Source organism: Gekko japonicus, unplaced genomic scaffold (genome assembly GCF_001447785.1).
Source record: "Gekko japonicus isolate JY-2015 unplaced genomic scaffold, Gekko_japonicus_V1.1 scaffold339, whole genome shotgun sequence".
NCBI lineage: Eukaryota > Metazoa > Chordata > Lepidosauria > Squamata > Gekkonidae > Gekko > Gekko japonicus.
Genome location: NW_015169182.1, coordinates 920,886 through 933,523, shown reverse-complemented (window position 1 = coordinate 933,523; position 12,638 = coordinate 920,886). Strand labels below are relative to the sequence as shown.

The following is a 12,638-nucleotide window of genomic DNA, read 5'->3' as shown; positions in this document are numbered from 1 at the left end:
CCCCCCTGCCCCCTGGAAAAGCCCCCGGGGGGGGGGGGCCGCAGGGGAGAGAAGCTTGCAATGCTCAGCCATTTCATGTTCTTTCCTGGGTCCTAGGCTCAGACCATTTATATTTGTAGGGGGGTTTTTTTTGGGGGGGGAGGTTTGGGACTAATCACAGTTAAGATATAGAGTCCAACAAACTCATGGAACTTCGGTTTTGCAGAGAAATATTAGTTTTAACACACACAACCTCCTAATGGAATAGCTCCAATGGAATAGCTACTATAATATCTTTAATTGTGCTTGTCTGTGTCCTTTATAAAGTTTATATCTCTGCTGCTTGGCATTACGTTTTATGACACACGTGGCCCAGCCCGACAAAGTCCAATTTATGTCAAATCCGGCCCTCATAACAAATGAGTTCAACATCCCTGATTCAGTACATTTTGCATTTGTTGCTTCCCCAGCCTTAAGTCTGTAGGATGGGGCTAGTGGAAATAGTAAATAGCAATTACCCCATTCTTTCTGCCTTCTCAGACGTTCAGCCCTTTTCAAGTATATTTGGGCTCTTACTTCTTCAAAGCACAATTCAGAGCCTTCACAATAAAGAAGATTCTTGTCATACATAACCCTCTGCTCATGGGTCGCACTGGAAGATGATGTTGGTAAGACTTCAGATTTTGAAATGGAGGTTATAAATTGAGGCTGTTCCCTAAGTACAAAAGTATGGCAATTTGTTTATTTATGGCATTGGCTGGCCACAGGCATAGCAGAAAGGTATCACAATACAACACAACAATCAAAAACATCAATATAATTTTTTTAAAACTTCAAACAGCCAACATATATTAAGAACATGAGAGCCCTGCTGCATCCTGACTAACACAGTGGCCAACTAGTTCCTCTGGGCGGCCAACAACGGCATAGAGGCTGAGGCCTTCCCCTGATATTGCCTCCTGGTTGTGAGATTCAGCGGATTAGTGCCCCTGAACGTAGAGGTTCCCCTTAGTCACCATGGCTAGCAGCCACTGATAGACCTATTCTCCATGAATCTATCTAATCCCCTTCTAAAGCTGTCTACTTCTGTGGTCGTCACCACATCCTCTGGCAGCAAATTACACATTTTAATCACTCTCTGGGTAAAGTAGTATTTCCTTTTGTCCATCCTGAACCTACTGCCCATCAGCTTCATTGGATGTCCTCGAGTTCTAGTACTTTGGGAGAGGAAGAAAAATTTCCTTTTATCAACTCTCTCCACACCATGCATAATTTTATAAACCTCTATCATGCTCCCCTCCATTGTCTCTTTTCTAAACTGAAAAGTCCCAGACTCTTTCGCCTTTCCTCCTAGGAAAGGTGTTCCAATCCCCTAATCATCTTGGTTGCTCTCTGTACTTTCTCCAGCTCTGTGATGTCCCTTTGAGAGATACGGTGACCAGAACTGTACACAGTATTCCAAATGAGGCTGTACCATAGATCTATACAGGGGCATTACAATATTGACTGTTTTATTCTCAATTCCTTTCCTAATAATCCCTAATATCGAGTTCGCCTTTTTCACCACTGCAGTACACTGGGTTGACACTTTCATTGAGGTACCTACTACGACCCCAAGTTCTTTCCCCCTCTCAGTCTCAGTCTCTTAGCCTATACTTGAAGTCAGGATTTTTTGTCTCAGTGTGCATTACCTTACACAACACTGAAGTTCATTTGCCACATTGTCACCCGTGCATCCAGTTTGTGGAGGTTCTCTTGGAGCTCTTCACAGTCAGCCTTGATTTTCACCCTCCTGAACATTCTGATGACACCTGCAAACTTGGCCACTACACTGCTCACCCCTAGTTCCAGATCATTTATGAATAAATTAAATAGTACCGGCCCCAATACTGAGCTTGGTGGGACCTCACTGCTTACTTCCCTCCATTGTGTGAACTGTCCATTGACCCCTACTCTTTGCTTCCTGTCATTTAACCAGATTTTAATCCGTAAGAGAACTTGTCCTCTTATCCCATGACTGCGAAGTTTACTCAGGAGTCTTTGGTGAGGCACCTTGTCAAAAGCCTTTTGTAAGTCCAATATAATGTCTACCAGGTCACTGTTGTCTAGACTTCTCTTTGCAGAAGCCAAGCTGATTTTCCCTCTGCAGGTTTTGCTCCTAACAACTCCATCTTCGATTACAGTTTCTAATAATTTAGACAGACATTAGGCTGACTGGACTGTAATCCCCTGGTTCCCTCCTGATCCCTAAACTGGTGTAACATTTGCTACTCCCCAGTCTTCTGGTACAGCAGCTGAATTTAGTGATAGTTGATCTACTAACCCATATATGTAACCTATCTCACATCTGAGTTCCTTAAGAACTCTCGGGTGTACGCCGTCAGGACCTGGAGATGTTGTTTTTTAATTACCCCAGGGCTAGAACTTCATCTCTGGTCACCTAAATTTGGCTCAGTTCTTCAGACTCCCTTCCTGAAAATAGGAGCTGTGGCATGGGCAAATGCCCCACACTTTCCAGTGAACACAGAAGCAAAAAAGTCATTGAACTTCTGCCATCTCCCCATCTTCCTTCAGCAATCCCTTTATTCCTTTGTCATCCAAAGGCCCCACTGCTTCTCTGGCAGGTTTTTAAAATGTTTATTGTTCATCTTGATACTTTTAGCAACCCACTCCTCAAAATCTCTTTTTGCATGCCTGATTATTGACTAATGTTTTGATTGCCAGAGCCTGTGGTCCCTCTGGTTCAACTCATTAGGGCAGACTTTCCACTTTTTAAAAGAAGCCTCTTTACTTTTTATAGCTTCATTAACGTCTGTTGTTAACTACGCGGGCCTTCCTTTAGACTTGGCAGTGCCTTTCCTAACCTGTAGAATGCATTCTATCTGGGCTTCAATTAGTGTGATTTTAAGACTCCCTTTTGTTTCCCTTTTAGTTTCTTTTTAACTATTCCCCACATTTTTGTAAAATTCCCTCTTTTGAAATCAAATGTTACCGTTTTGGACTTTATGGGTAACTTAACATTGACCTGAATGCTGAACTTAATAGCATTGTGGTCACTGTTTCCAACGATGTCTACATCTCTCATCGGTCTTGAAACCCGCTCAAAACCAAGTCCAAGATCTGGTCACCACACCTTACAAAGGATATTATAGCTTTGGAAAAAGTGCAGAAAAGGGCAACTCGAATGATAAAAGGGTTGGAACACTTTCCCTATGAGGAAAGGTTAAAGCGCTTAGGGCTCTTTAGCTTGGAGAAACGATGACTGAGGGGTGACATGATTGAGGTTTATAAGATTATGCATGGGAAAGAGCAGGTAGAGAAAGAGGTACTTTTCTCCCTTTCTCACAATACAAGAACTCGTGGGCACTCAATGAAATTGCTGAGCGGTCGGGTTAAAACGGATAAAAGGAAGTACTTCTTCACCCAAAGAGTGATTAACACATGGAATTCACTGCCACAGGAAGTGGTGGCGGCTACAAGCATGGACGGCTTCAAAAGGGAATTAGATAAGCATATGGAGCAGAGGTCTATCAGTGGCTATTAGCCATAAGGTATAGATAGGGACTCTGGGGCAAGTGATGCTCTGTCTTCTTGGTGCTTGGGGGGGGGGTCAACAGTGGGAGGGCTTCTAATGTCCTGGCCCCACTGGTGGACCTCCTGATGGCACCTGGTATTTTTGGCCACTGTGTGACAGAGAGTTGGACTGGATGGGCCTTTGGCCTGATCCAACATTGGCGTCTCTTATGTTCTGTTGGCTCTGTGATCAACTGTTCCAGTACACAGGCATTTATGATGTCTAGGAATCTCATTTCTACATGACCTGAGCACATGTTTACCCAGTCAATGTGAGGGTAGTTAGGTCTCCCAGTATAATAACATTATTTGCTTTAGTCACCTTTATTTCCTTCTCCATCTCAAGATCAGCCTCAAGGGTTTAATCAGGTGGGCAATAGTACACCTCTACTTAAGTAACCCTGGAGGCACAATATTTCCACCCATATTACTTCTGCTTGAGAGTTAATTCCCCCTGATGTTTTCTAATTTATTTGATTCTATGCCCTCTTTGATGTACAGTGCAACACCACCACCAACTCGTCCCTCCCTGTCCTCCCTATAGAGCTTATATACCCAGGAATGACTGTATCCCATAGATTTTCCCCATTCCACCATGTTTCTGAAATACCTACTATATCTAAATTGCCACTGAACACCGAGCACTCCAGCTCCTCCATCTTGGCTCAGAGACTTCTAGCATTGGCATATAGACACCAATGATGTGTTCCCCTCTCCAGTAACCCTCGCCTCCCTTGTATATATAGACAAAAGTATTCACAAATATGTTAACTAAATGCTCCATAAGCACAACGTTTTTCGAACAACTACTCACATTTTTTCCACTCCACCATAAACAGGACACAATTCAGAATTTGCTGGATTCTAGGAAGATAGGAAAGTTTAGACCAAGGATTTTTTTTAAAAAAATCAGAGTTAAAGACACTTCTGGCCATCAAGATCTTACAGCATAGTATGATCAGATCTGGTTTGAGTCTCTTTTGGGGTTCCTTGTATTTTAAAAAGCCTCAATTCTACCACCCTTCAGATTTTTTCTTACAAGCTTGGGGGCTCCCCCAGGACTGTAAAAACACCCTCCCGCTGCCCTGCTTTTCTCTGACTCTATTGCATAGATATTTTGATCCACACACTGGGGCCAGGTTCAGAATTTTTGATGCACACACACTGGGGCCAGATTCACATTTTGACATCCCATGATGAGAACTAGAGTTTGCAAATGGTAACACAAGCATACTTGGAGGGTTCACACAGCATTTCAAAAGGTTAGCTAAGAAGTTCAACGAACTTCATACAGAATAATTCATTGGCCTACATTATCCTTCTACCAATTCTACTTTTGTTGACAAGCCAGATCTTTTATGGGAAACAAGAAAATAAAGCATTCAAACATATATAATAATTTGAGATACAGAATTTTAATATTGGTAAAAAGTATAAACAGAAAAATGGTTTTTCCATTGCAGTTACATGAAAGTTAACAGATATCACCTATCAGTTTCTAAACCTATTTCAAAGAGGAATGGAAGGCAACCTACCATGTCCTTAGGTATCTGATTTTGGTGAACACTGGCTGGGTCATCTTTAGAGGTTATTTCATTGAACTGTTGGGAATTATGTGGCTCCAAAACTCCAACTACAAAAAAAATTACCATTAGAAAATTCAAAATGAGGTCTTGTTCATTGTCACAGGACTTCAAGCCCAAACCGCCAGACCAGGGCTGAAGTCTCGATGGGGAGCTGGTCAAAGCAAAACAATAAAAAAAGTCTGAAGTGTGAGTGCTCAGATCTCAGGGTAGTGCTGCCACCAGTCCCCTTCTACTATTCACAGAGCCAGAGACCAAGTCTCAGGCCCTCCTGGAACTAAAGTCAAGAAAGTCACCCTTGCAGGTGAGTTTCTCAAACAATTACTCTGGTATCTGTAGCCAATGCGGGCTAAAGTACGGGATTCAGATTGGAGCCTCCTGAATTCAAGAACTTGACAAGAATATAATTAAAGTGATTTATTTAAAATTGTGCAGAAATAATCAAAGCAGAGCAGTGAACAGTAAAAGACTGCCTAAGCACTTTTACAAACAATGGCTCAGGGTTTCAGATATTACTCAACAGCAGGCTGAGGTCTTCAAGGTTCCAAACTTCAAAGTCGAAGGCGAGGTTTCCGGGCAATAAGATGAACCAAACAAGATAGCATCCAGGCTAATCCAAACACAAGGTCAGTCACAGCAACTGCCTGAGTCAGTGGCCTGGGACCTGACACAACTGGTCAACAACACTGTGGCACGTATCACCGCACACAATGGCTTGCAGCCAGGGCTTATAGCACTAGTATAACACACTCTCCTAGCTAGTAGCCATCACATGGTCTGTACCCAAGAACTAGAATGAAAACCTTTACCTTATGGTCCAGACTGTGTTGGCCTGATTCTAATTAGCCAATCGGACGTAGGGCAAATAATGTAACCTAACCACCGGACTCGTTGCTCAGAGGGGCTTGTCAGTTAACCAGACACCCTGCAGGTGTGCTGGATTTAAATGAACAAACACCTCTCTACCACCCATGATCTCAGGTGCTATTGAGATGGAATGCACCCTCCCCATCTCCTGTCCTTGGAGTTACCATGCCTAATGAAATGACAGACAGCTGGGCTACCTCCCATCTTCAGAGACACAATAAAGAGAGATCTCTTTATCATCTCTGAAGCTTCTAACAGCTTGCTTTGGTTGGGGGGAGGGATTTCTTTTGCAAGGACTCTTTACCAGGCCATTTTACTAGGCCAAAAGCCTGAACCAACGTTGAAAACTTGAACAAGAAACTGTGTAGGAAAACCAGTTTCTTGACAATCATTTGTTAACACTGGTACACTTCTAAAAAATATTACAAGTAAAAACTGGTTTCTAGAACAAACCTAGCTTAGCTGCTTTAAAAAATGTGAAGGCCCTAGGGGAAAAAAATCTAACATTCTCTCAACCAAGGACTTCTCTTCAATTTTTCCAGTGAAAAATTCTCCCCCAAAAAAATTGGGGGGGAAAAACACCTCACTGCTCTACCCTCACATTCTCAACACTGAATGAACCAGGAGAGCAATACAACTTCAAACAAGAAGACTAATCCAAATCTTCTCTCACGCATTTATTACTTCCTTAAGGTGGGGGGTAGGGGGAACTCTTGGAGAAGTTGGAGGAAAAACCCTTTCCAGCAGCCTAATACCAGGAGGACTCTCTGCAAGTGATGTGCAACAATATCATCAGACTATAGTGAGATTCAAGAAGCCCCACTGGATTTGTAACAGCAGTCAGCCCCTAAAATATTCTTGCCATTCTGCAGCCTTTCAGGAACAGAGACGGCACAAGGAAACCCCCTTTGCATCAGCCTGCCTAGCCCAACTAATACTCACTTTCCTATCACCATTTGAAGCCTGTGTCCATCAGCTCACACCGAGTTGTATTTGAGATACACTGGACACCTTGTGTTTTGTTTTTGGGAAAAGATAGAACTATAAAATTTTCCATTGAACAATTATTTCTCCTCCAAATTCCCCTTGGCTATCTAGCATTTAGCCACTATTTTTTCCTTTGATCCAAACATGCTCCCCAAGTCTGGAGTAGGGATGGGCACAAACCAGCTCAGGAACCAAAATTTGGGCTGAACTTGGGCCAGTTCGGCACTTGGGAACCAATGTTCAGGGAAGATACCTTCCCTGAACATTTACCAGACTTTTTGGCGGTTCGGCTGTTCAGGGCCAGACATTTAACCCTTCGGTTTTGCTTCCCCCTGCTTTGAGGGGGGGAGCAAAACCGAAGGGTTAAATGGCTTGTGGTCATTTAACCTTAACTGCTGAGTGGTGGACACACTCAGCAGTTAGGTTTAAATGGCTGTGAGCCTTTAAACCCTTTGGTTTCGCTCCCCCTCCACTTTAAAGGGCTTCCAGCTATTTAAATCTAATAGCTGAGTGGCGAGCTCTAACCAGGAAAAAGGGAGAAAGGAAGCCCTTCCCTTTCTCCTGTTCCCAGCGAGCTGCAGCAAGGAGAAAGGTGGAAGGGATGTCTCTTCCAGGGTAGTCCCTGCCCCCTTTCTTCCTGCCACGGTTTGCTGTGCAGCATGGGCCCTTCGCTGGAGCAGCATGGGCCCTTCTGGCTTGGTTCGGGGTTCAGCCTGTAGGCAACCCCAACCCCCCCCCCTTTTAGGTTCATGATCATCCCCAGTCTGGAAGTTCTGGCTCCCAGACCATTCAGACCCAAATGTCACTATTATAATCCTAGATATGGACACAACTTGCTGCAGTCCTGTCCACAGAAGACCACTGAAACCAACCTTCTGTTTCAAGATAGGACCACCCACCTATCAATCCACTCCCCCCCCCAAAAAAAAAGGCATTTCAGGAAGAGCAATACATTGCTGAATCTGTTTACAAGCAAACATGTTCATGGTGATTGTTTTTTAAATACATTGATAGAATAGAACTGGACCTACCTTGACTTGAAATTTGATTCTGGGCTAAGCAACTCTGTAACAACCTAGGTTGAGGAAAAACAAGTCATTACTGACACTGAAAATCAAGACGACCCTCAGAAAGTAAACCAGTGTTGTACAGTGTTTAGAGTATCAGACCAGGACCAAATCCCCACTCTTCCATGAAGAGTGCTTGGTGACCTTGGACCAGTCATGCTCTCTTTCTAGATACAAAAAGACAGATATTGCTGTCTTTTTGTATCTTGTGCCACTCTAATTGCTGGATCCTTTATAATTCCATGCTCTCTTTCTAGACCAGGTAGGATTTATACAAGGTAGGCATGGTTCAGATAATCTTAGTTCATTGATTTGATTGCTTTAAATAATAAGAGATTTGATCAAGTTGCCACCTTTTCACTTGATCTTTCACTTATTTCAGAAATGTATATGGGGTTCATTTACTGCCTTGGATTTCTTTAAAGAGGATGCAATTCCCATTTAATGAAGGAGACTCTGGTTTTCCTGATCTTAGGTTATATCATCAGGCATACTTGTGAACTTGTACTGATTATTGGGATTGCCCTTCTCAGTCGGACTATCCATCTTGGACAGTTTTGGAGGTTTCTTGTCTGGTGCCCTTCTTTAAACTGTTAGCAGGTCTTCAGAATGGGAGTGGAAACAGGTCCTATGCTGGGTGGAAAGGCACCATGCAAATGTTTTAAATATATATATATATATTTAAAAATGGGCCATATCCTCATGAATCACAGCCTCCTGACCATTACCCTCAGGGGAATTATAAATCACAAAAGGTTACTAGGCTTCTGCATGCCTATTCTAATTCCAATTAAATGTGAACAAGTGACTGTTGAGAAAAATACATGAGACGAGCCTGTTGACTCTAGGAAAAAAGGAACTTCATTCACTTTTATCTCCTGAAACACTGGCTGAATAATAGGCTTTCAAAGAAAACCAGTGAAATATTTGTGTCCTTCTTTTGAAGCTATGTGCTTAAGAAGACCAAAAATGGCAATACAGATGCTGAGGACAAGAGACTGACAAAATATATGCCAAAGTGGTAAAAGACTCTTCAAGCATTGTTTTCTTAAAGATCTACTAGTTAGTTGGCTACACATACCCCAGTGTTTTTTTAGTGGGCCACCTGTAATTTTTGCATGCAACTGTGTGGATGGTGGGGAGGAGAAACTGTTTGCTAGGAAGCCAGAGTACATGGAAGGCAAAGCTCAACAGCTGTTCAATTTCTGTACATAAAAATAAACATTTCCTCTGTCATTGTAGCTTACAAGATGAAGCTTCAATCAAAGACATACCCGTAAAGCTGATGCAGCTTTTCAACAGGTTGTGCTCCACTGTGAATCCCCTTCTCAATGACAGTGTTCGCATGTGACACATTTCCTTGCATGCCAAGTTGCTGAGCCCATGCAATATACAGATTGGATGACTTGGTACCAATTCCTTGGCTGTACATATAGTCAAAAAATTGACTTGGGTCATCAATAAATGTGGCCTAAAGAAGATATGAATTAACATCAAAGTGTGCCCAAGCAGAGGGACAGTTTAACACAGCAGTTGTCTTCTTTCACCATCTTTCAGCTGGCAATACCACCACTGCGAAATAACCTACACTAACTATCCAGAGAAATCCCTTCAGGTCAAGTCATATCTCTGGTCAGCAACTATTTTGTTTTTGTTTTTAACAAACTGAACTGAACACATGGACACAAGAAGCTACCTTATACTGACTTGACTATCCTGGTCTGTATTGTCTGCTCTAACTGGCAGCAACTCAGGAAGAGGTCTTTCATGTCACCTGATCCTTTTCACTGGAGATGCCGGAGACTGAACCTGGGACCTTCAGCAAACAAAGCAGATGCTCTGCCACTGAGCTTCAGAACCCTTCCCCCAGTCAAAAACCAGGAAAACAGAAGCAAGCAGCTGAGGTGCATGAGAGTTCTTTAAGCCCATAGAACTTTACCCCCCTCCCTCCTAAATGTCACAGGTGGTTCTATTTATTTATTTATGTTATTAATATTCCACCTTTCTCACTTGGACTCAAGGCGGATTATTTATTATTATTTATTAATGCAATTTCTACCCCACCCTCCCCACACAGGATTACATAGAGTGAGCTGATACAGTCAACAGGCTAAAGACCTTCAGTGAACAATGCAATAGGACAGTGGTGGCGAACCTATGGCACGTGTGCCAGTGGTGAACTCAGAGCCCTCTCAGTGGGCACGCATGCCATCGCCCCAGCCAGGCTCAGACCGTCATTAAAGTGTGGAATTCTTTGCCAAATAATTTTAAGTAAATGAAAGCATTTGGGATTGCTTTCCTTACTTTGTTTGGATCATCTTATGTTAATGTATGAGTTGTTTTTTCTAAACTAAAACCTCAGTATTCAGGTTAAATTGCCGTGTTGGCAACTTGCAATAAATAAGTGGGTTTTGGGTTGCAGTTTGGGCACTCGGTCTCTAAAAGGTTCACTATCACTGCAATAGGACTTAGAGGTATAGAACCAACCAGAAGTCTAAAAACAGAACTGAGCAAAACTTAAGTATTAACATGATGCAAAAATTCCATAGTAGGAGCCTAGTTTCACCAAGCTATACACAGTAGTATAGACCGTGGACCCTAGTAATTTATCCAAGTAACTTTGTGAAATATTTAGTACAGTGCGACTCTATTGCCTGCACATAAAAGTTGTCCTGAATAATTCAGTTTTCCAAAGTTTGCAGATAGCCAGGAGAGTGGGAGCCTTCCTGACCTCCTCAGGCAGGCCATTCCATAAGGTGGGGCCACAACGGCCCATGTTCACCGGTGGTGTTGCAGGAAATTCAAACTCTTTTACCTATGCCTCAGTTTACCCAGGAATAAACTGGAAGACCTATGGGAAGGTTGTGGAGCAAGAAAGGGCTACTAGGTGCACATCTGCTCCTTCTGCACTCTCTGTCTGAAACTCAAAAGACCTAAAAATCATGGCTAAACATTAGCTGGCCAAAAGAAGAAAAACTGAGCTTTTTAAAATTTACGGTTAGCACAGGCTAAAATTCTGTCAGTTTATACTTCAACCCTGCATACGTACAAATTTCATGCAGTAGCTGATGAATCTGCTATCATGCTGATACCTCTTGTCACCTAAAAAGACCTTCATAAGCCGCTCCAACAAACTTGATAGGTAGTTTTGTCTTCCTTCTTCTTCCAAAACCTCTTCTACCCATTGATAGTATCTAAAAACAAAACAAATCCATCAGGCGAGTTTCCTACTGTAAGTTTAGAGTAAAGGTATAGAGTACAGAATGCAGTTAACGCAAAGCCAAACCTGTCCCAAGGATCAAGTGGATCGTCTCCATCGTAGCTCTGTATGTGAGCCTCAAATAATCTGTAAAGCAAAGATAATGTTGTATAGTATTTGCACAGACCAGCATACATACGTGTAATAGAAACAGGGCTGCTGGAAGGCTACAGCTGATAAAGGCAAAGAAACACCAAGTGTATAGCTATTACAAGCACTTAGCTGCAATACATCCAGAACTTTTTTTCGTTTTCTTTTGTGTAATGTTTCTAAATTATATAGTCAAATAAAAAGTATCTAAGCAATTTCAGGTTAATTATTATAGTCTCAGGTATAAACATTCTCAACAATCACAGAAGCTCACAACAATAACTTCTGCTATTCACAACATACAGTTCACAATCACATAAAAACCACAGCTGACAGGTTTTTGTACAGATTTCCAAAGACAAACAGAGGGGTTGTTTTGACCAGTAATGCCTCACCAGGCTAGGGCATAAGAAAACAGGACCAGAACCCACTACCTTGGGGATTACAGTTTAGCCTATACAAGACTTTTAAGAATTTATACATGCCAAGAAGTGGTATTCTTCTTCCCTAGGAAGGAGCAGGAATTTCCTTTGGTTGGCAGATAGTAGGAGAATCTAGACTGGCCACACAAGGAGTGTGTTGACCTTTTCTCTTTGCTCTGTATATCTCTGTTGCTCACAGATCTATGGTTTACTTTGGCCTTGAGCAAGATCTGTCAGCGAGAAAGAAAGACTGTTTTAGAATGAATAGACTTGCTGCATTGTTAAGGTTACATCAAGACTGCACATAACATGGCTTAGCTATGCAACAGTACTTTTGCTAGGCCAATCCAAACTATTTTAATTCAGAAATAAATCCCACTGGATCTATAGGAATTAATTGTAGTATGCTGAGAATTATTGCCTTAAACCATACTGCCACACCCACAAGCAGGTCTTCAAATCACAGTTGATTTTTTTTCATTCTTCCACATGTTGCAGGAGTTGCAGTTTTATTTTGTAAGCCACCTAAGGCATTGTAGAAAGGTGTGATAAAATATTTATGTTGCAGGAGTTGCAGTTTTAACTTGATATTTTAATTTATGTGTCCGCTATGTTTATATTTTGTAAGCCACCTGAGGCATTGTAGAAAGGTGTGATATAATATTCAAAACAAATAAATGGCTCATGGGGCTCTAATTTGCATTAGTAACTAACAGAGCCTCCTATGGGTCATGGCCAGAGGTCATTTCGGGGGGGATCGCAGTTTCCCCGGGTGAGGTACGGGGGGGGGGCACATGATGAAGCCCCGCCC

The 12,638-nt window shown here is 42.3% G+C and overlaps 1 protein-coding gene across 1 annotated transcript in view; it reads right to left on the bottom strand.

Moving 5' to 3' along the window:
- The window catches only part of BUB1 (BUB1 mitotic checkpoint serine/threonine kinase), a 36,007-nt gene that overhangs the window by 22,062 nt on the left and 1,307 nt on the right, over positions 1 to 12,638 (bottom strand). The window contains exons 2-8 of the mRNA XM_015416131.1: positions 11,343 to 11,402; positions 11,106 to 11,250; positions 9,331 to 9,527; positions 8,021 to 8,064; positions 5,088 to 5,185; positions 4,367 to 4,416; positions 498 to 694 (exon numbers count right to left, since the gene is read on the bottom strand). Of these exons, the coding sequence (XP_015271617.1) occupies positions 498 to 694; positions 4,367 to 4,416; positions 5,088 to 5,185; positions 8,021 to 8,064; positions 9,331 to 9,527; positions 11,106 to 11,250; positions 11,343 to 11,402 (791 nt within the window). The remainder of the gene's footprint in view (positions 1 to 497; positions 695 to 4,366; positions 4,417 to 5,087; positions 5,186 to 8,020; positions 8,065 to 9,330; positions 9,528 to 11,105; positions 11,251 to 11,342; positions 11,403 to 12,638) is intronic.